General features: G+C 35.0%; 1 protein-coding gene across 1 annotated transcript; it reads left to right on the plus strand.

The window, feature by feature from the left end:
• Positions 1–2169: 2169 nt before the first annotated feature.
• LOC100374848 (uncharacterized) lies at positions 2170–22327 on the plus strand. Its single transcript, XM_085495558.1, has 16 exons — positions 2170–2252; positions 4252–4376; positions 4730–4808; positions 5692–5746; positions 5897–6029; positions 7040–7140; positions 7919–7996; positions 9034–9104; positions 9690–9776; positions 10899–11022; positions 12016–12140; positions 12762–12883; positions 13901–14090; positions 15408–15503; positions 16744–16849; positions 17549–22327. Exons 1-16 carry the CDS (start codon positions 2180–2182, stop codon positions 21477–21479), a joined length of 5496 nt encoding a protein of 1831 aa, XP_085351684.1. The 5' UTR covers positions 2170–2179; the 3' UTR covers positions 21480–22327.
• The last annotated feature ends 1833 nt before the right edge of the window (positions 22328–24160 follow it).

Below are 24160 nucleotides of genomic sequence, written 5' to 3' on the forward strand. Positions count from 1 at the left end.
CATTCACAAGGTAGCGAGAGAGTAAATGCAACGATGAGTAAATGCAACGATGTACAATAAAAAACAATTCTCGCTCAATGTAATAACCTGGAAAAAGTTACTAACTTGAGTATGCTACCCTAGCAATCCATGTATTACATTGCTTAGCAAAAACATAATCATTTTTGTAATTTGTTTATGTTTAACCTGTTTTGGGGCGGTGTTAAATATTTTTGTGTGAATGCAACTGCAATCTTTTCCAGGATATATATTAACTTAATATTTGTTCGCATTTACTGCATATTAGCAAAATACGTGTTTTGTTAAATACTGTTATATTTTTGGGCTAAAATATTAATATCTGTTTAGTAAACTTTTGAGTATTTACAGTCGGTGTGTATGTTACAAAATTATGTGAGATTTGCTCAATCTAAGATACCTTTTTCCAAAATGTGAGGTTTGGTGTTGAATTGCTCTACATTGATTTTCCATTTGGTTTATCAACTCTGAGTAAGCTTCATTTTCTGTAAGAACATTTGTAAAACATATACCCAGCGAGGGAAACTCTCGCGCTTCATTCAAATCCAAAAAAGACGCCATAGTAGCCATTCAGTAACGCCTTGAGAATTTTCGTTTTTCCTTCAATCGTTGGCCGATTCATAAATATTTTACATGAAAAAAATCATGCTTTCATGAAATTCACTTTATGTAATGTGGATTTTATGCGCATGTTACATAACAAATAATTGTCAACGAAAACGAAGTAAAAGAACGGCGCTTTTTATATAGCCTGCTACACAGCCCCGTTGTTGAGGAACTGTCTGGTACATTGTTGTCGTGGGCCAGGACGCCCTCAGTGTTCGGAGTGTGTTTTCCAACTCGAACATTATAACACTTTGATGTTTGTATTGTATGTTCCTAGTTTATCCCCCACCATCAACACTACCTGATTTTATAAGTTTGTTTTCACTCTTTTTGATAATTATGGGTTATTTTAGATTTCAAAAACATTTGTCAACTGCATGGGCAATATATATTTAACTATATTTTCAGCAAATCATGATATAATGTATGTGTATTGGTATAGAATAGTGCATGAAACGGCGAAAATATGTGGTTCGGCCTGGGCGTGACTTTCACTAATTACCGCCGGTGACTTCTTCGATACCTTCCAATCACCTAAAAAAAAAACTAATTAAAGCTTCGTAACGCCGCAACAGTCAAAGTCGCCATCTTTGTTCATATGAGACCCATATATCTCACGCATGCGTGGCGCGACGACTACCGCCCTTTAATTTTAAATGACTCTGAGGAGTCGTAATACGAGTAGCATTAACAGCATTCTTTTCACCAGTTGTTATGGTTTATGATAAAAGCATGCTGGTAAATTATTCTATCGACTAAAAAGTCATTTTAGTTGGCTAGGTGTTGTTTGCATACTAGTGTAGCATAGACATATGCATAGCTGACAAATTATGAATACATTGCTCCGCTTCAAGTTATTTAAGTTTCTACAGAAAAAAACATAGAAGAAATATATGCGTAACCCCCAGTTTCTGACTGCTATCCGCAACGGAAGATAATAAAGAAGACCCCCTTCCTCACTGTAAACGCATTACCTTGATTATTCGCTGGTTTTTAGCTATTTTCGTTGATAAGTAAAATTTGCTAAATAGAACTCATTGTTTTCCTGCCATGTTCGTGAAATTGAAAACGCAATAAAATTGCTCAAAACATCAAACTAGTGAAATTAAATGCCAGTGAAAATAAATGTTTTTGCATTATTATAATAACTGTGTTGTTTTGAAAGAACAGGAAAAGATTGCACAGTTTCATACAACTGCAATGTGAGAACACTGTAGTTTGTTATGACTTTCTGAAACTCAGGTTTTTAAATTCAGGATAATAAAAATATCCCATCAGTCACAATATCTAATGTTTTATTCGCTCGTTCAACAGCTCGAGATATCATAGCATAATCGATAATAAATTATTAATAAATATTTGATTGTTTGCCAAAAAAACATTTAGAGAACATCGAATTTCAATGTAAGTGTTGCCCGCGCCCATCCAAAGTCAATCATCTGCCCTTACCCGGATATCACAGTTACCTCCACCCATGATCGCGATCACCCCGGCCATCTGAAGGCTGTCCCACCCATCATAGCATGGTATGACCCAGAGTTGCATTATTTCCAATATGGCGGCCACGGAGCTGGGAAGTGTTCGCTCGACGATGACAATGAACGGGCCTACTATCCGTCCAGTTGTCGGTAATATATCTCTAATTATATACGCCATAGATTATACGAATCATTTTTATCGATAACTAATGTGTTTTTGTATTCGTGATAATGAGATATCGCCCACTCTGATCGTTTCGAAAAGCGAAACCTTCTAATGTCACGGCTAGCACAGTGATCCAGGGCCGTAGACTTCAATACAGTTTGTTATTGTTGTGCAAACGAATGATAATCGGCGGTTTTTTTGATCAATACGGTTTGTATTTTGTTTTAAACAATAATTATGGCTGTGAGTAATATTCCGACAATCATCTAAATATCATACTTGCCAGGTGTTCGTCACAAGCCTTAATATAATATCTCATTGGAAGATGATGTGGTTTTCTATAATTTAGCATTAGCCAAAATTATTCTATTTCATTCATACCAATTTAAAATCATTGAATCATTTTATAATAGTGCCTATTTGGCATTTCTTTATGTTGAGCTCAACTTGAAATGAGATCAGTTTAGTAAAGGTCACCCTCTCAAAAATGCCTACCAAATCTCACTGAATTATTATCAAATGTTTTTGATACATGTAGTAGTATTTTCATAAACATCATGATGGACGGAGTCATCCAACAAAGATTCTATGACAATCATAATATAAGAAATGCAGGTGTGTCTTATTATTTCACGACATGTCAACATAGTTGCATGCCCTTATCATTTATCTGCCCTTGGTGGTATCCTAAGCAACTACACAGTTTCGATCAGTTTGTCACCCCAAAATTTTCGGCCATGGAAATTTTGGCCACATACATGTTTTTATAACTTAGTGATATAAATATATACAAGGTAGATAGATACATTTGTATAATGGCCTACATTTCCTAGGCATGTACATGTACATGTATTTATTATGGGCAGGTGTACTACCATTCCAATTGATTTACCAAATTGATGAAACTTCTGTTGCTCTGTATACAATAGTTGTGTTCATGCACGGTTCCTTAGCACAGGCTGTGAGGTGAAAACTCGTATTGTTTTACGAAATGTGCAGTAATGCTCAGTGCAAACTTTGAAATGGCTAATTCAAGCTAGATCTGGCTTGTTTTCAAGACCTGTAAGCGGCCTCTGGAATATGGAATCTTATTGAATCTTATTTTTTGTACTTTCAATAGCATTTGTTTTTATTCTCTTAAATATAAAGCATTATGTGATTAGCTATTCAAGAAGGCATTTTATTCAAAAAAGTAAATAAGTAAATAAAAACTATAATAGTGACAGATGTATTCATAACTGTTGTGGTGTTGAAATAATTTTCACCGAAAAGTCACAGCTTGGTGACACAGTTAGGTGACACAGTTAGGTGACACAGTTAGGGTTTAAATTGCCATTATCGTCTACACGTGTTGTTCACATTTGGTCTGTTTTACACATTGAACACCATTCTATGATTACTGGTATATCAGAATTACTTTTATTAGTCCCCGTTCTGATAAAGTCTGTCCATCTGTCCATGTGTTCGTCCGAAGCCATTTCTCGGACAAACTTGCAATACAGACAATGTATAATAACCTACATATGCACGCCAATTTTCAATTGATTCGATTAAATATGGCTGACTGGCGTCCATTTTGTCCTCAAATTTGCTGAATTCTGATATTTAAACATGTCTGGAACTGTTTCTCGGAGCTGAACAGGCTGATTTCAATCAAAGATGGCTGACTGGTGGCCATTTTGTTTTTTTTTCTTTTTTTGTGCCGATTCCTCTGAAAGAAACAGCCTGAAATTTGCAGACTTGTTTTACCTAAAATTTATGTTTACAAAAAATTCATTTGACATAATAAATTCATTATTTACACTGATTAGAGATTAACTGTAAGCAAACCATAAAGAAAATCGAAAAGTAGAGTTGGTCATGTGATAAAAAGGTTATTACTGATTGGTTGATAATACTACCCTACAATCTTGTATCAATCTGCTTTACCAACAAGGGATAATTTGCATTTTTTTAAATCCAAATTGTTTTGTGTTTTCTCAGCTTCTCATGGGTCGTTGACAATGGAGAAGGAGTCTGTGCTGGTCTCATTGCTGGAGAAATTGAAAACTACAAGTGAACAGGTCAAGACATGGTCTGAAACAAGTAGAAAACTGAGACAAGCTGTGGTATGAATTTATTTTTAAGTAAAAAGTTTGATAAATCATATTTTGGTCTCAGAAATGTTTATGATAATTTGATGAAATTCGTGAAATCTGTGACTGCCTGTAACTAAACCTACCTAAGACAATGTCTTTTTTCTCCACTGACAATCTTTTCAGAGAGACTACCTAAGATGACGTTTTTAAGTGCTAACAACAACTAAATCTAGTGTATACACAGTGATTTGCTTCTATTCAGTGATGTTCTGGCTACAGTATTTAATTCCTATGACAGATTACAAGTTTCCTCCAATTACAACTGCACTTCTGTTCTCGTGATAAATAAATAAAATATAAATATATAAAGTTTTCCATTACAGGCGAAGTACAGAGAACCGGATTCATTGGATCCCAATAGATTACAGCGATGCCTAGACTCATTGAAGAAAGCAATCAAAGGTAAGGTTCAAATGATTCATTGAACCCTAGTAGATTACAACAATGCCTAGACTCATTGAAGAAAGCAATTAAAGGTAAGGTTCAAATGATTCATTGAACCCTAGTAGATTACAGCGATGCCTAGACTCATTGAAGAAAGCAATTAAAGGTAAGGTTCAAATGATTCATTGAACCCTAGTAGATTACAGCGATGCCTAGACTCATTGAAGAAAGCAATCAAAGGTAAGGTTCAAATGATTCATTGGACCCTAGTAGATTACAGCGATGCCTAGACTCATTGAAGAAAGCAACTAAAGGTAAGGTTCAAATGATTCATTGAACCCTAGTAGATTACAGCGATGCCTAGACTCATTGAAGAAAGCAATCAAAGGTAAGGTTCACATGATTCATTGGACCCTAGTAGATTACAGCGATGCCTAGACTCATTGAAGAAAGCAATCAAAGGTAAGGTTCACATGATTCATTGAACCCTAGTAGATTACAGCGATGCCTAGACTCATTGAAGAAAGCATTCAAAGGTAAGGTTCAAATGATTCATTGAACCCTAGTAGATTACAGCGATGCCTAGACTCATTGAAAAAAGCAATTAAACGTAATGGTTCACATGATTCATTGAACCCTAGTAGATTACAGCGATGCCTAGACTCATTGAAAAAAGCAATTAAACGTAATGGTTCACATGATTCATTGAACCCTAGTAGATTACAGCGATGCCTAGACTCATTGAAGAAAGCAATTAAAGGTAAGGTTCAAATGATTCATTGAACCTTAGTAGATTACTGCAATGCCTAGATATTGAAGATAATGTACTGTGTGTACTACATTCAAATTTGGAAAATATCAATCTACATTCTTAACATATTCTTCTCTTCTTTTTTTCTAGGGACATCACTGCAGTCAATCGGTGAACGGTTAGAGGCATTAGCCAGACAGTGTGGGTAAGTAACCATGGCAACCCATAATTATGTTCACATAGGTTTAATTTTGAAGCTATCCCTTTCTAGAGCTTGGCTCAGTGTGTTTACTATTCTGTTTATAATTAAGATGCGTTCCGGGATTAATATGATCAACGCTTCATTGCTTTACAGATTAAAGTTTAATCCAGGTCCCGCTGGTACCGATGTGTTTATAAGTTCTGACATGTTTTATGTCGAAGTGTTAATGGATAATAACGGTAATGTGAGAGATGTGAAAGTGGCGCATCATAGCGGTGAACCACAGGTAAGTATGCAGGCTTTGTGTTATGAGCATGCATGGGAGCATTTGACTCACTCCATACCTAGTACTTTCAACGTTTGTAATACTGTAGAATACTTTATTTTCGCTTGGAATTTATTTTCGCTATTTTCGCTAAAGGGAAGATTCCGTGAAAATAAAATCCAGCGAATATACTTTTTTTCCTATATTTCACATTGAACTCATCAAAAATCAGTGAAAAAAAATTCCAGCGAAAATAAAGTATTCCGCAGTATTGTTTTAAAGAAGTCTCAGAAAATGTTAAAGGTAATTTAGTTTTACGTATCAGTTAGGGCACCCATTTTCAAAACAGAATTAGCAAATTGACCAAGGCAAACTTCTTGACCATTGAGGTAATTACCTTTAATGCCGTTGTGAAGCTTGAGCCCTGCTACCCTGAATTGAAAGATAAGTTCAAACTTAAAAAAGATTGAAGTCATATGAAAATGATGACATATTAAATAAAGAAGCCATTGCTACAGTTGCATCGTTTCTTTTTTTATGAAATGATAAGATTGTTATACACAAAACATAGCAGTGTCTTGTCATCAAAAATCGGTAATGTAAAATGCTTTATTTTCGCTGGAATTAATTTTCTCTGAAAAGACTCTTTGGGAGTCTTATATGAAATGTATTTTCCCTGATTTTTGATGAATTAAATATTAGAAAAAAAAGTAAGTTTGCAGTGTTTTATTTTCACTGAATCATTCCTTCAGGGAAAATAGCGAAAAATACATTCAAAGGAAAAATGAAGTATTTTACAGTACTGTGAAATACTTTATTTTAGCTGGAATTAATTTTCGCTGAAAAGAAATTTTGGGTGTTTTGTATGGAATTTATTTTCACTGATTTTTGACGAGTTGAATGTGAAATATAGGGAAAAAAATATATTTGCTGGATTTTATTTTCACGGAATCATCCTTTCAAAGAGCAAAAAATACATTCCAAGAAAAAATAAAGTATTTTAAAGTACTGGTACTCTACTTCTCTTACAGAGTTGCCTAGAGTTAAAGGCTGTTTTGAAGCGAAATGATTTCAAAGAGTTTGCTGAACACTTGAGGGAACTGAACCAGCTTTACCAGCTGGCTGGTGACAAGTAAGTATTTAATACTTGCATTATTAACTCCCCTGCCCTGACGACTGCTTAGTTGGCAATCTAACAATGGGTGTGTATGAGGAGTGTTTATGGGATTTTGTCAGTTTGCAAATTTAAAAATATATTCTCACTAAAATTGCACCCTAAAATTGAATGGTCATTCTTGTATAATGAATTTTAATTAAAGCCGCGGCCTCAATTAGGAATTTTACGAATTTTATTCTGTAAAAAGGTATGAAAGTATGCCTTGTAAGAGGGAGCACTGCAATTCAGCAGCGCCACCAAGTGGGGGAGATAGGGTTCTCCCTACCAGGGTGTGGAATTTTTGATAATTCTAAGTTAAAATGGAGCATTCTATGGCTTCCTTGGGGCCAAAATTACTCTCAGACAGTCAATGAGTCAATGGTCAATGAGAATTTTATGGTTGCCAGAGGATCTGCTCCCCAGGGTAAACTTAAACAACATTTTGGGTGTTTTGTGTAGATTTTATTTTCACTGATTTTTGACGAGCTGAACGTAAAATATAGGGAAAAGGGTATATTCGCTGGATTTTATTTTCACTGAATCGTTCCTTCAGTGAAAATGGCGAAAATTAATTCCAAGCGAAAATAATGTATTTTACAGTATAACCATGGTGACTAACATACTACATTGTTCATCCTAGACAACCTTGTTTAGTTGCTTAGAAATCACATTATGTATTAAAGATTTCTCATGTATATCTTCAAATATAAATTCAGTGAAATAGACTATTGTCAATCACTTGTTTTCTCTTCAGTTCTCAGAAGGCGAGAGCATTTATGTCTTTACAAGCATTAGAGGCTGATTTGGTGACCATGTTTCAAATGCAGTCTGGGTAAGTAGTCGCTAGGAATTTTCATGATTTATAATTTAATAGAGTTCGTGACAAAATTTTGTGAAAGTCTCTGTGGCTCTATGTGTTTTGGACCCCAGTGATATTTCTACTGCTACAAAATTGTAAGATTTTTGAACTTGAAGGAAAAAAAAATGTACCCCATCTTATAACTCGATTTATACAAATTTGTAAATACTGATGATCTGCTCTTATTCAAATTCAAATACTGTAGAATACTTTATTTCCACTTGGAATTTATTTTCGCTAAAGGGATGATTCAGTGAAAATAAAATCCAGCGAATATGCATTTTTTCCTATATTTTACATTCAATTCTCCAAGAATCAGTGAAAATGAACTCCATTCAAATCTTTAAAAAAAAGTCTTTTCAGCGAAAATTAATTCCAGCTAAAATAAAGTATTTTACAGTATTTAATAGTGATTGGTTTAAGAGCTAAATATGTCTACGTCTATAATGTGTGCACATGCCTTTATGTGGCATGGCAACTGTGATCACCCACTTATTCAAAATGAGACACTTGTTTATTTTTGGGGTCACTAAAAATCTTGAATGGGTCACTGTGTCAACAGGCTTCCCATATCTGCTCTACATGGTTGTCTGTGTACATGGTGGTTTTTGAGCCAATATCAGCTGATCCTTATTGTTGAGATTCACTTTGCCACATGGGTTTTTCTAGAAAAAAAATGCAAGAGGTAGCACTGCAGTTCAGCAGCGCCACCAAGTGGAGGAGATAGGGTTCACTCTACCAGGGTGTGGAGTTTTTGATAATTCTAAGTTAAAATAGAGCATTCTATGGCTTTTTTGGGGCCAAAATTACTATCAGACAAGTCACAGTTAAAGACTGTGGCCACATGTGATCCCTGGTCAATCAGAATTTGATGGTTGCCAGAGGATCTGCTCCCCAGGGTAAGGGGGCGCATTGCCATAGCATGAGGGCCCTGCACCCCTGTTCCCTTATTTAAAAAAATCCCTATTGCCATGTGGTCATATCAATGAAATGTTGTCTTTTCTCGATAGGTCATTGGCTAATATTGCAATAATGGTTATTTTAAAAGGACCCATTGGGTATCTGACGCCAAGATCTGGAGGTAAGACTGCATACATACTGTGTACTTTTAAAAGCCCAAATACCCATATTTGGTAGTAATTGCAATATGTATATTTGCATATCCTTTTGTATAAATTGTATAACCCCAACCCAGTGGGCCAGAAAAGAATTATAAAGCGAGTTTTCGCTTTTTATGATGTTTATATTGTATTTTAATTTTCAGCTGTTGCCATCAGCATTTCCTCTGAATTCTTGTGTCTTAAAAATTGAGCATCTTATCTCTGTGTACTGTCAAAAGGTTCTCTCTTTTGTGTCGCATGCTGCTTGTGAACTACCGTAATTTGATCTTTTCCTTACTCATATATTGAGAAATGAAACGCATATTGTGAAACATAAGTACTGTAAAATACCTTATTTTCACTTGGAATTTATTTTTGCGGAAGGAATGATTCAGTGAAAATAAAATTCAGCGAATATACCATTTTCCCTATATTTTCCCTACATTCAACTCACCAGTAATCAGTGAAAATAAATTCCATACAAAACACCCAAATATTCATTTCAGCGAAAATTAATTCCTGCTAAAATAAAGTATTTTACAGTATCTTGTTTTATTATTCTACAGGGAAACCTGCCCAGTTGACTTACTATGTGTCACCGTATGATTTACTGAATGTGGAAACGGGAACAACGACCACTCTTAGCATGAAAGGTCAGTACATTATATAGCATAGAATGTGAAGATTTTTATGCTATGACATGCACTAATTATTTATGAAGTCTGATTCCGGTTCTATTCATCTTGTTGAGGTTATGAGTGATTTATCACGGTACATGGAGAGGTGAATGATCCATGTGATCTCTAAGCCGCGATGACTGCAATGGACAAAGATTTACTGTGACGCAACTTGTTGTGCTAATTCGCTGGTGTGTCATTGACAAAAAATTGTGCATTTACATAGTGATCTTGAAAAACATTTGTAATTTGGTAAAAAAGAAATGCATATTCACAAAATAAGTTTATTTATTTATTTATTTATTTATTTATTTATTTATTTATTTATTTATTTATTTATTTATTTATTTATTTATTTATTTATTTATTTATTTATTTATTTATTTATTTATTTATTTATTTATTTATTTATTTATTTATTTATTTATTTATTTATTTATTTATTTATTTATTTATTTATTTATTTATTTATTTATTTAAACACTTTATTTAAAAAGGGTAAGCCAATATACAATAAAGTAATTTTCATTGGGCTCTCTGTAGAAACAAAATACACAATATACTGTAAAATACTATATTTTCGCTTGGAATTAATTTTCGCTATTTTCGCTGAAGGAATGATTCAGTGAAAATAAAATCCAGCGAATATACATTTTTTCCTACATTTCACATTAAACTCATCAAAAATCAGTGAAAATAAACTCCATACAAAACGCCAAAAAAACTTTTTCAGCGAAAATTAATTCCAGCGAAAATAAAGTATTCCACAGTACACACTATAGGCTTGAGCCATTTAAGGGGATTCCATTTTGACTCAGGATTCCTATAGAATCAGTCCTGAAATAAGGCAAACTGTGGGTGTTACTGAGGTGTGGTAGAAGTTGGGTTGGTAAGAGTGGGGATATTGTGTATAATGAATGGGATAGAAATAGAAATTTCTCTGTATGGAATTTCCTATGCGAATGCAAAGTAAGAAATAATATTTGTTAAATTGAACCCACACCCCAGTGTGGGAGTTTTGCCAGGCAGATTATACAGAAAATTTCTGGCATGATCTGAGGTATTTGCTTTTAAATTATTCTTTTCTCTGTTTTACAGACCCAGTACCTCGGTCGCTAGGATTCTCAGTCTGTGTAACTATCGAGAGTTCTACATTGCATAAGTTGCAGATCACACCCATTATATCGATTCCCATGTCACCAGATGGCAAGAGAACAATTGGGTGAGTTTACTCAAGATTCCAAACTTATTAATGCTGTATGATATATATTTCAACAGTACATACATTAAAAGGACAGTAGCTGCAATAATTATAACATGTCATCTGATTACTGTAAAAGGATTAATTATTCACAGGGTTTTAATTTGGCTTATTTCGCTGACTGGAAAATGCGCTAAATTAAAACCCAGTGAATATGTAAAATTTAGCATTGAACACATTATCTAAATGATAAAACCATGAATTTAAAACCTACTGAATATGCCTGAAATGGTAAATCAGCAAAATTTAAACCCAGTGAAAATTAGGCATTTTACAGTATTATGGTCTGTTTGAGACCCGGCACAGTATGAATCAAGATTGAAAGTTAGTTTTTCAACAAATGTGTTATTAAAGAAATAAAAGACTGTCGTCCACATGAAAGAGGTATAAAATGACCTGCTGCCATAGCTGATGTATTTTCATTCATTATTTTGTGTCAAATAAAATATACTATACTATAATACTATACTATACATTTATGTAACCTGTTACTGTGCATGTTTGCCTCGCTGACTGTTTACTCATCAGTATCAATCAAAATATAGTCTTCCAAATTTGCAGTACTGGCTATGTGATGTGGGAGACGAGTTCGTATGTGCACTTGCACCTAAAACAAACACAACGAAAACATCAGAAAAAACAGCAATGACTTCAAAAATGAAACCCCTAAAAATCTAAACCTCTGAAATTTTACGAGAGACAACAATTTCATGAATTTTTTAAGACAGTGAAAATTATAATTTTTGTAGTAATGAACATTTCTCTGGTGACTTTCATAAATTCCATAAAATCGTCAAATCGTGGAATTCTCAGCATCGAAAATTAAACGGCAGTACATTGTGTTGGCTCATTTTAAACAAGCTTAAAAGACTTTTTGTTATCTTATTTTAGAAGCTACTTATATTTCTGTCCATCACTGACTGTGTAATGCTGATTGTTTTGATATGTTTTCAGATCGCCATCATTTATCCCATTGGGCAATCCTAACAGTATGACGTTACCAGCCTCATTTGTGGTTAAACTGAACAAACCAATGCCACTATCAACTAGCAGCATCAGACAGATTCAAGTACATACTGGTAGGTATCAGTCGGTTATCACATGATATCACTTGTTAGACTGGCTAAGATGTTGAAATTTAATTGTTTTTATATGATAATTCCTTTTAAGGAGTTTTAACGAGTTTGTAATCAGTTTGTTGAGTCTCTTGCAAAATTTCCATGACTGGTCATATCAATTCTAACACTTGTGAAATCAACTGTAAACCACTAATCAGCTTGTATCTTTGTATCAATCCAGACACTGATTTGAAATCCTCTGTAAACCACACATCAGCTTGTATCTTTGTATCAATCCAGACACTGTTGTAAAATCCTCTGTAAACCACACATCAGCTTGTATCTTTGTATCAATCCAGACACTGTTGTAAAATCCTTTGTAAACTACACATCAGCTGTAACTTCATATCAATCCAGACACTATTGTGAAATCCTTTGTAAACCACGTATCAATCCAGACACTGTTGTGAAATCCTCTGTAAACCACTATCAATCCAGACACTGTTGTGAAATCCTCTGTAAACCACTATCAATCCAGACACTGTTGTGAAATCCTCTGTAAACCACTATCAATCCAGACACTGTTGTGAAATCCCCTGTAAACCACACATCAACTTATTCACTGGTTCTTCATTTCTGTAGGGATGCCGTTTGTAGACATCAACCATGCTGTACCATTGAATGGTTTGATATGTAAACATTACAGCACCAATCAGTCATCAACATGTCCTGATAAAACCAGTAGTTATACAACATTCTTTGTAGTAAGTTAAGACTCATGTTATTATCTGATTCATAATTACTTCTTGACAGTCATTTTGTTATAAGATAATTTTGTTTGGTCCTATTGGCCGCATTTCTTGATCAAAATTGTGAAAAAATAATTAAAAAAAAAATGATGTAGCTGTATTTTGTGAATTGAGAAAACTTCTCAGTGATATTCCAAAATTATATAATGTTTCTAGTTGCTGATATTTAAACAGAAAGTTTAAATTTGCATTGAAATTGACAATAACAAAGAAGCTAAAATCCTCAACAACTTAGTTGGGTGCAGTGTGCCATCTAAGCAGATACATTTATGACAAGCCAGTGACACACATAGAATTGCTGTGAAAAACAGAAAATCAGACATTGATATTGTGATCTTCAAAAAATATTTTCTGTAGTTATAGAAATTGTAATTTGGTAAAATTTTATAAACAAAGTGTATGTAAATACGAAAGAGATCAGGGCCCACAACATTTTTGTTTGGTGTCAAGTCACCTATAGGCTCTACTAGATCAATCCTGTTCAACGGCACATTGGTTGGATGGTTGGATGTACTACTGTACTGTAAAATACTTTATTTTAATTAATTAATTTTCGCTGGAAAAACTTTTTGGGTGTTTTGTACAGAATTTATTTTCACTGATTTTTGACAAGTTGAGTGTAAAATGTTGGAAAAAAGGTTTTTCACTGAATCATTCCTTCAGCGATGAGGAAAATTAATTTCAAGCGAAAAAGTATTTTACAGTAACCTGTTTCATAATAGTTGTGAATCTATGGGAATTAATACAGACCACATGTGCTTACAAAGTGATAATTTACTGACTCTACTTCTGTCAACCTGATTCAGTGAAATTAAACTTTTCAGTAACAGTTCTCTGTGAATTCTTCTGTGTGTGATAACATGTAAATATTAAAAGGTGATAATAGTGAATCACCAGAAATAAAAATCAAAACGAGAAAAACTATAAACTGTCAAATAATGATCAGAATAATGTTCCATTTTATTATTACAGACATTACCGGATCAGCATCATTGTTACTTCATCAATGAATGCAGCTGTGCACATGATTTGAAAGGTATCATAGTGTCCAAGATTGCCTTCACACATCCTGCACATGTACCCCAGATACTGATGTATCTACGGCAACAAGCTGTGTATAACACTCTCATATCAAGCTGTGTTAGAAATAACTCAAAACAAGGTATTCACTTTATTTCACTTTTTAAATGCATCAACATGTAGATTAAAGGTAAAAACGGATAAATAAGGAATGGTTGGCACAAAATATGAAATCACGAAAATGGGAAAAAAAAACGTTTTGAGTGAAAATCCTTCGTCAATGAAAACTGAAATGTTACAACGAAAGAATAAGAAACATATTAATCATTGGGAAAAAACAAAAGAGATCAATCAGGGAAAATAAAATGCATTAAAATCAAAATTCTTGCCAGCTGGAAAAAGAAAGTGAGTTGGTATATGATAGATTGTTCTGTGATGTGCTCAAGTAGTCAACGTCAACAATAATATCATGTGTGTTGCTCATGTATTAATACCAGGGTCATGAGATGTGAAGTAAGGAAATGGTGTCTGACATGATGGATGATTTTATTATTTCTTTTCATTGTGCGGACGTGCTCAACATAATGAATACTCAAGTAATGCTCTGTCCTGCAAATTGTTACAAAATTCATGAATTAAATTAAATTTGATGGCACACACGTAAAAATATTGATGGAATGGGACTAGTAATTGATTTAGTAGAAGATAGGTATAAGCATGAATTATTAGGCTGAGTGCAGGTAGTATCTCGCTGAATATCATGTATACAATCAATGTATTTTACATGAGTTGTATATTCATATTGAACATGACGCGGTGCAACAACCACCAATTTTTAAGGAAAGATATGTTAGGCTGAAATGTCATCCATGTTGGAAACTATATTGCTTCTTCTGTTTATGGTTACTTTGAAAAAACAGTACAAGGAAAGTGCGCTTTGCTGGCAATATGAATGGCAATTAAACCTTATTAAATCATTTATATCATTAGCAACATCCAATTAGCTATGGGCTCTTAATGAGACATACACATAAATCGGCGAACAATATGCCAAACTGAGCCCTTACAGATACCTGGACAGTTTTGATTACATGACTGAAAATTACATGGTTTCTGTTAATATTGCATTCATACCTTTCCTTTCAATGTCTGTTTTTCAGCACATGGCAGTCAACCAGTGAAAAAACATTGACGCTTGTAACTTTCTTTCAATAGCATGTATAACCTGGAACACGGCATTTAGAATCAAAATAATTCATGACATAACAAAACAACTGACAAATTTAAGAACTGAAATGAAAATCCTTTCTTGCGTGCATGCGTTTGTAAACAAGGGCTTTCGAGGGGCGAGTTCCATAATGAATAATCACATCTGTTGCTTGTATTTGACCCTGTGTATTTTCAGCAGGAAGTGAACTTTCACATTGATAGGTCTGCTTATATTTGTATTGCTTCACAGGAATGGATGACAGTATATTGTTTGATGTTACTCCTGTCACACCCCAACGTATATCAGTATCATTTGAACATCCAGTTAATGAAGGCATGGCTTGTGGTAAGCTACCTTTATTTTTATCACAAACGAGTAAATTTTTACTGCAAATTGATAATGTTTGTAGATTCACTCAAATCCCAGTGAAATGTGCCCTGCTACAAAATTTGGATTTCCTCTGGCTTGTGGATTTGTGATAATTCATTTCACAAAATTACAATGACTTGCATTATGACTGTGACTACCCCCTCTAGTGTCTGGATTTGTCAGTGAGAAGTGTTTGTAAAAGATGAAAGTAATGTTGCTATGGTAACAAGCCTTGTGATCGGTAGATATACTTTCTGGGGAATTACCTTTTGGGTTCTATCATTTTTCCCCAACAAAATTTTGTTTATTTTTTTATAATATTGATAATTTTAAACCAAATAAACATGATTTCAATTGGCTAAATGTCAAAATTATGAAAATAATTTTGCTTTATTTTTTTATTAGTTTTATTTTTTTAGATGTGACAAAAGTCGACTGCCAGTTTAACATCAATACAGGGCATCCCCCACCCAGGTTGAGTACAGGGGGAATGTCACAGTCTCAATGGGAGGGCCAGCAACACAGGCTGAGGTTTATCCACTTACTAGACTTTGGTTAAGGTCAAAGTGCATGTACTACCACAACAGGTTGATTTGAAATCTGTTTGACAGTGAAAGAATCAGTTGACTGACTAAATTTGCTAAATTTACCTTATTTTGGTATTGTTCAGTCTATGTGAGATGGAAACTACTTGAAATTTGTGATTTATTCATCATTGGTATTCATGTTAATGGTTGACATTCTTTTTATATTTTTTATGATGAATCTTGTCAATAATAAACTAATTGGGAGACCCACATATTAATATTATACGATTACTGATTACCATCTTATTTACTTGTATTTCGATCAAATCTTGTATTATTTAAGTAATTTTGTTTTCATGTGGAATTTTTTTTCCCCTATTTTTGCATTCACCTCATCAAAATTTAGTAAAAATGTACTTCATGCAAACAGTCAATGTCTTTTCAGTGAAAATTAAATTCAGCTATTACAAATATTAAAAGTATTTTCAGTTACTACTTTTTGCTGTGTGTGCACTGTTAACGCTTATTTTCTGGCAGGATCTTTTCCCAAATACACTTCATTGTTAAATCTTTAGCACCTTCCGATATCTTCTTCCTAAATCTGTTTTTTTAAGAACAAGAACAAGGTTTTTATTGTTACACTATGTTCTTTGTTAGCTAATAAATTTTGCTTTTTTATTTCCTTGCAGCTGAATTTGATTTATCAGAGTTGGTCAATGTGAAATGTCGCTTACATACCCGTCCTGGTGAGCAGCCGCTCTGTTCTGACGAGTATGCCACTAAAGTTTTACAGCGGTGAGTACTCTTACCCCAAAAAGCAGTCGCTTTTACATAAATGACCTATTATAACACAATAAATGGTCTTTACTGGCCTATTGAGGCAATTATGAAGAAGGTTTGGGTGGAATTGAAGTTTAGTAAGTCATTGTCGTATTAATAGGATAAAAAAAACTGAACAATTTTATTTTTGCACTGGTTTCTATTGTGATATTATTCCTTCATATCTCAGAATTTTAACATAGAAAGAAAATTATTATTGATATGAATCCTAATCTTATTAAAACATTTCCAAAAAATCACATAGAATTTAGAGAGTTTCCAGTATTATAAAATATTACTGTATATATACAAGTGGATGTTCTCTCCCATTGTGCATTGCACATATGTCCAGTGACATGCTCAGTAGTGAGCAATTTGAACTTGGCTCAAACCCTGCTGTGGTACTGTAAAATACTTTATTTTAGCTGATATTAATTTTCGCTGATAGACTTTTTGGGTGTCTTCTATAGATTTATCCCCTCCCCCTTTTTTTTAATGAGTTGAATGTAAAATATAGGGAAAAAGGTACATTCGCTGGATTTTATTTTCACTGAATCATTTATTCCTTCAGCGATAATAGCAACAATTAATTCCAAGCGAAAATAAAGTATTTTACAGTAATGAAAGTCGTAGATTATAGAATTATCGTAATAATTGTAATTGTTTATTTTATAGATGCATGTCCATTCCAGTGACAATGCGTGCTATCCTAAAAAAGGCTGCTACTCAACAACAGCATCAGTACGATGGATTACAGCGAATTGGAGCCACTGGTTTCTCATCTTTCTCGTTCCCAGGCAGCACCGACTACACAGCATTCATGCCAAACACAGGTAGAATAGGAGGCAATATCACCCTGAATTTAACCAAAACTGATAACAGTGGTAACAATCAACTTAAAACAGTCCAGACGTCTACTTCTACAGGGATGCCTATTGATAAGGTTATCAGCGTACAGAGGTACAAGACTGTGCTGAATGATTTGCCTCGTGGTGCGATCACTACGAGTCCATTTGTCCGGAGCATCAGCACAACAGTCACTATGGATTCTGAATCTTCCTGCGGACCTTTTGGAGGAATGTCAACAGATGATTCCAAGATATCCCAAAATCCTATGCTGGCTACGTTGTTGCAAACGACTGGTAACTTGAACATGATGAGTCAAGGTGGTGAATGTGTTATCGTCGGCGGGGGTAGTAGTAATCCCGCTTTGACTACAACTACCTCCTCTGCTTCTACTCCCGTCACGACCACAGCTATTGCGCCAACGGCAGTCGCTACAACCATAGGTAATAGCGAAGAGACGGTAAATCAAATCGGTAAAGCACGGAATCCAATGCTAATGAACCTTCTGCAGGATCAGGGTACGCCGCTACCATCGAACGTTACTCAACCACAACAGATAAAACCAACCAGGAAACGCAAGCGTAAACTGACAACTGATAGATCTCCCAAGCGACAGCAGAGTGAAGAGGAATTTACAAAAGAATTATCTGCCATGGATTTGGACAGTACTGTTCCTTTTGATATGAGTATGCATGCTGACACTGCAACGATTACGCCGACTACTTTATCAGAGCACGGCAAAATACCTCCAATGGCACACACAGCTATGATGTGTAAGTCTGATTACAGTAAAAGCCGTGAGTCGGCTGAGGTGTCGGCCATCCTGACGGATATTGAAGAGCAGAGTGCTAAATTCAACAAACGTCTGTTCAAGCGTTCAGACAGCTGCAGCAGTAGAGCTGGTCAGTCACCAAAAACACACCCATCAGACACACCCAAGCATACTGGGGTGCATACGCCAGAAAATGTGTTGAATACGGTCGGGGATATACCCTTGACTCCAACGGCAACTGACGCAGGTGTGCATGATGCATTGCCGCCAGCTGATAGCCCGATGGAGCATGATATTTTCATGAAACCTACAGATAGCGAGATATTCACACCAGGTGATTTCATGGTGGATGACACGAATACACATCCAAGTGCAGATGACCTGGATCATGATTTCTCTGAGCAAATAGAATTCAATGTTGATGTGTTGAATAATCAAGATAATGATGGAGAATTCTTAAAATCGACTACAGAGGGTAATATTGATTTAGACACGTGTGATGCCACAGCGTTTGGTTTGCCCAACCCTGCTATTATTGCTAAAATGACACCGACCACTAGCGACACAACCGTACCATCCACAAGTAATTCCAGTGCTACTGTGGCAGCAACAACGTTGGAAGATACTGAAATACAAACATCTGAAAAACAAACTTTAAAGAACATGAGTGCTGAACTAAATATGCTGCTAACATCAAGAGATGAGGTTCTCGATCTCAGTATGCCACAAAAAATCAAACCGATCGGTAAAAGCGCAACAGACGAAAATGATGATTCACCAGAATTTAAAGTGAAAAGATCCATATCAGAAGTAGACTCTCCCAAAGTTATTATATCAAAGAAAGGAAAAAAGAAAGACTCCAAAAGAAGTTCAGATGGTGAGAGTTCGCATAAGCGTAAGCAAGACTCTAAACGTGGCAAGCGACGCAAAGGAGACGGAAGTAAGAGTAAAAAGTCCTCAAGCATGTCAAAGATGAGTACGCCCACAGTGACGTTAACTGCCAAACAAATAGCACCACTTAAAACTACGATACGTACTATTACGATTACGCCTGATGGTACGCAGTTGAAAGGGGGCAGTAAAATGAGTTTCAAGTCGGTTACTATGCCGTTAACCAAGCCTTGTAGCGGTGGTAAACCATCCACGATGCAAATGAAGGCAGTAACATCAGCACAAGAACGTGCACTGGAGACCATGTCTTCATTAAAAGTAGCAGATAGCATTGCTAAAAATTTACCGTTAACAAAAACAACCGACTTACTTGTTAAGAACACTCAATCTGCGAAAACAACAGACTCTATAGTAAAAAACACACACGTTGCAAAAAACGCTGATTCAAGTCTTAAAAATACACAGTCAACTAAAACAACAGACTCTATTGTTAAAAATATACAGTCAACAAAAACATCAGACTCAAACCTTAAAAGCACCCAGTCAACAAAAGCTGGAGATGTTATTGCTAAAAATGTACCAACAACAAAATCGACTGATATTACTGTGAAAAGTACACATGTGACAAAACCGACTGATGCCAGCACTAAGAATGTCCACTCATCAAAATCATCTGATTCTAGCGTAAAGAGCGTGCACTCAACAAAATCATCTGATTCTAGCGTGAAGAGCGTGCACTCAACAAAATCATCTGATTCTAGCGTGAAGAGCGTGCACTCAACAAAATCATCTGATTCTAGCGTGAAGAGCGTGCACTCAACAAAATCATTTGATTCTAGCGTGAAGAGCGTGCACTCAACAAAATCATCTGATTCTAGCGTAAAGAACGTGCACTCAACAAAATCATCTGCTGATACTAAAAATTCTCAATCAACGATGAAAGAGAGTAAAAGTACACATCCGACGAAGTCTTCTGAAACTAGTACAAAAACTACACAGCCTAAACAGGTGACAATAAAACCAGTCAGGCCGCCACCCCTTGTGCTGCCAACTGACGAACCAGACACTGCCACTACGTCATCATCATCTGCTACTATATTATCGCCGAGTAAAACAATGACCTCCCCATTGTTATCAAGTAAATCAAAATCACCGAACAGATCTAGAAAGGGATCTCTGTCGGCTGTTATTGATAAGTTAAAAGAAAGCGCAAGCAGCGTGAATGTAATGAGCAGCGTCAATCCAACCAAATGGATGGAACCCAATGAAGAAGGTGAGAAAGTAGAAAAACGACATCCTGGTAAGGGCTCAGTTGTGAAACAAACAACACAGAAAATAGTGACCGCACAGAGTATTGGTGGCACTCCAATAAAACCAATATTAGTTGTTAGAACAGTAGCTGTGAGTACGATCACACCAACGCCGGCAACAACGGTTCTCGCAGTGACAACTATGGCAATGAGCAACAAGAAAAAAGATGATGAGAAACAGTTAGTTTCAGAGAGAGAGAGTCCGGAAAGTCCAGATGACAGCAAGAGTCAAATCACTGAGAAAAGTCTTGCCTCGCCTGACAGAATAACTGATGAACATGTGCGAGTAATTCCTCTGGAGCAACAGAATGAAGGGAAGACAAACGAAGAGGTTAGAAAGGACGTCAATGAAAGTACAGATGCATCAAGTGATTTCAAATCTGAGAAATTAATTGCAAGACGAGATGAAATGAAAAAAGAATTCAAAGTTCCAACTCCCGTGAGTGTATCAAACCCTGACGGTGAAAAAAGATCACAGAGTCCGAGCAACGAAAGTGATGAAGAAGATGGACTGGTGATTGATGTACCACATATTTCCAACACTAAAGCCGATTCTAAAACAAGTGATACTCAGACTGAAACGGAGATTAAGTCGCCACGTAGTGTGATGGCGCAGTCTCCACTAGGTTTCATGGCTAAGTCACCTCTTATGGTGAAATCACCGGCCGTAAAGTCGCCGGGGAATCTAAGCATCACAGGGACATCAGATCAGTCGCATCGCTCTACAGATAGTCCGTGCCTCATCGATGACGAACTTATGGACGAAGCCATTTTATATAAAGATTGAAATATTGGTTATTACAGTGAAATTCATGAAGGCATAAATTTTTTTTATGAAAATTTATACAATATTTATAAAACCATTGGTGATCCTTAGGCTTTTTTAAATCCAAAGAGTATGCTTTTATTGGCTGTAGAAGCAATTTGGTAATGTCCATTACCCATAAGTCTTGAAAGTTTTGTTCAATCGTTGGTGGATTTACTGCAGTTGCGAACGTATTATTTTATATAAAAAACATTCATGCCTTTATGAAATTCACTGTAGTTTATTTTATTAGCACCCAAACCATGAACTTGATACACGATTGTATCATGTGACCATAACATGAATTTTATGAAATTATATCTGGGAATTCTATTATTTGTACTAGGACTAGTACTAATTATTTAATTAATTCATTATAAATCATGTTTATTGTAATTTTTTCCTAATATTTATGACGAACAGAATTAGTAAAACATTTAGATTTAGCGTATACAGAATCTGAGATTTTTACCGTGGATTATGCAGCTCAACATGTTTTTCAAAAATACCTATACCCAATGGGAAATAATTTCCATTTGCGCTAAAATTAAATGAAAAATATGTATAAATTCATGAAATGTTGCCAAGACGTTTGACAGGGTAGTATAGTGTTAAATAGTTGGTTTGCAATTTTGACTTGTGTTCTGTACAACATGCACATGTGTCTAAAAAATACATTTACTCATGCACCATTGTAATGTATTCTTGCAATGACTGATATTTTTCATCGCATAAATGCAGCAAAAGTCAGTGCAGTTTGACAATTGGATAGTGACAGTGTATTTTTATTTAAATGAGCAGATAAATATAAAGATGGTTGAAATTAAAAATGTGAGATGTCATACTACCGGTATATTTGTCCCAGTGTAGATAAACTCGATGACAGTATTGATGCAGTGTTAGTAACAGCTGTAGCTTTGATTGGCTTCCAATTACTGTGTCACTATTAAAATCACCAAACAAAACAGAAGGATGCATGGTTCTCATGTTGAACTGTCAAGCTAAATCAATTTCTGCTGTGATACAGAATGCAGGTGCTGGAAAATACTATGTTAAAGGGAACCTCAATCCAAACAACATAATGACCCCTAAAGAAAAAGCTCCACAAATGTAGGAGAATGCAATTTACAGTTTTGTTGTATCACTTTTCATTCTCTAGATATTCCGCTTTTCATCAGTATTACGTAGTCAGCCATCTTGATTTTCAAGCAAAGGATTATGGGTAAAGTATGACATCACAGAATCTGTTGTCAGAAATTGAGAAAATGATTTCATCTATAACTTCAAAAGTTGAACTTCAAATTGGCTGAAAGTTTAGAAATTGGTAGCATACATGTACTGGTGCCATCCATGCTTATAAAATAGTTGTCATGGAAACAGAACTGAAAATATTTATTTTTATGTTTTTCTTCCAAATGCTAAAATTTCCTTATATTGTATACAATTTACCAACATGAGTAGGTTATATAGGTGATATATCACATGTTGAGCACAAAAAGGGGACAAAAAAGTGACATTCTATATTTCACAACTAAAATATTGATTTTTATTTTTTTAACGTTTTTAATAATATCTTCACTTTATGTGTATTTGTAAAATTCCAATTTCCATTACTATAATTATATACATGAGTAATATGCACAACAAAAATTTGAACTAATTCGCATCAGTATTTCTCATGTTATAGATGAAATAATTTTCTCAATTTCTGACAACAGATTCTATGTCATACAAGATGGCTGACTGCATAATACCGATGAAAAGTTGAATATCTAGAGAATGAAAACTGATATAAAAAAGTGTAAATTGCATTCTCCTACATTTGTGGAGCTTTTTCTTTAGGGGTCATTATGTTGTTTGGATTGAGGTTCCCTTTAATCAAAGTAAATATTTACAGTGCGTGCCATGCGACTCAAATCAAAACATATGACACCAAATTGTGTTGCTACACATCACAGAATACTGTGAAATACTTTTTTTGCTCAGAATTGATTTTCGCTGAAGTAATGATTCAGTGAAAATAAAATCCAGCGAATATACTATTTTTCCTATATTTTACATTCAGCTTGCCAAAAATTAGTGAAAATAAATTCCATACAAAACACCTAAAGTCTTTTCAGCGAAAATTGATTCCAGCTAAAATAAAGTATTTCACAATAGCTCCCCCCTCCCATAAAAAGATTGTAAATAATATAAACCTGTCCACACTGATCCACGGCTGATCTGCACTGGCTCGGAAGATGAAGTCTGATTGGCTAAAAAAACAAAAAAACTTGTGGCGTTGAATGCACGTTCATTGTCAGTATTGTTATGCAAATTCAAACTAGCTAATCATTTACAACCTTCCGAGCCAGTGCAGATTAGCCCCTGATCCATGTTATACAGCTTAGAGACGATCTTGTATTGTCACACATGTGACTAACATCATGAATATTTCATACTGTTAAAATTTTGTCCAGAATTAAATAAAAAATTTACATTTTCTGAGCTGCGGTGACAATGCGAGACTTCCCCTAAAGTGGAGGGTTTTTTTATCTGCTAGAGTCCAAAGCGACGACAACAACACATACAAAAAATGCAAAGGCTCATGGGTAGCACTTGTTTGTAAACTATGTGCAGGAGATGAATCCTTGCGAGCACTTGTATAAAAAAAAGTGATGTAT

This window comes from Saccoglossus kowalevskii, chromosome 22 (assembly GCF_978046115.1).
Source record: "Saccoglossus kowalevskii chromosome 22, keSacKowa6.1, whole genome shotgun sequence".
Classification (NCBI taxonomy): domain Eukaryota; kingdom Metazoa; phylum Hemichordata; class Enteropneusta; family Harrimaniidae; genus Saccoglossus; species Saccoglossus kowalevskii.

Bases quoted from the DNA above. Each gene is read 5' to 3' on its own strand.
- LOC100374848 (XM_085495558.1), top strand. From the start codon at position 2,180: ATGGCGGCCACGGAGCTGGGAAGTGTTCGCTCGACGATGACAATGAAC. The intron at 2,253-4,251 runs GTAATATATCTC...GTGTTTTCTCAG, and splicing joins TACTATCCGTCCAGTTGTCG to CTTCTCATGGGTCGTTGACA. The intron at 9,777-10,898 runs GTCAGTACATTA...TCTGTTTTACAG, and splicing joins GACCACTCTTAGCATGAAAG to ACCCAGTACCTCGGTCGCTA.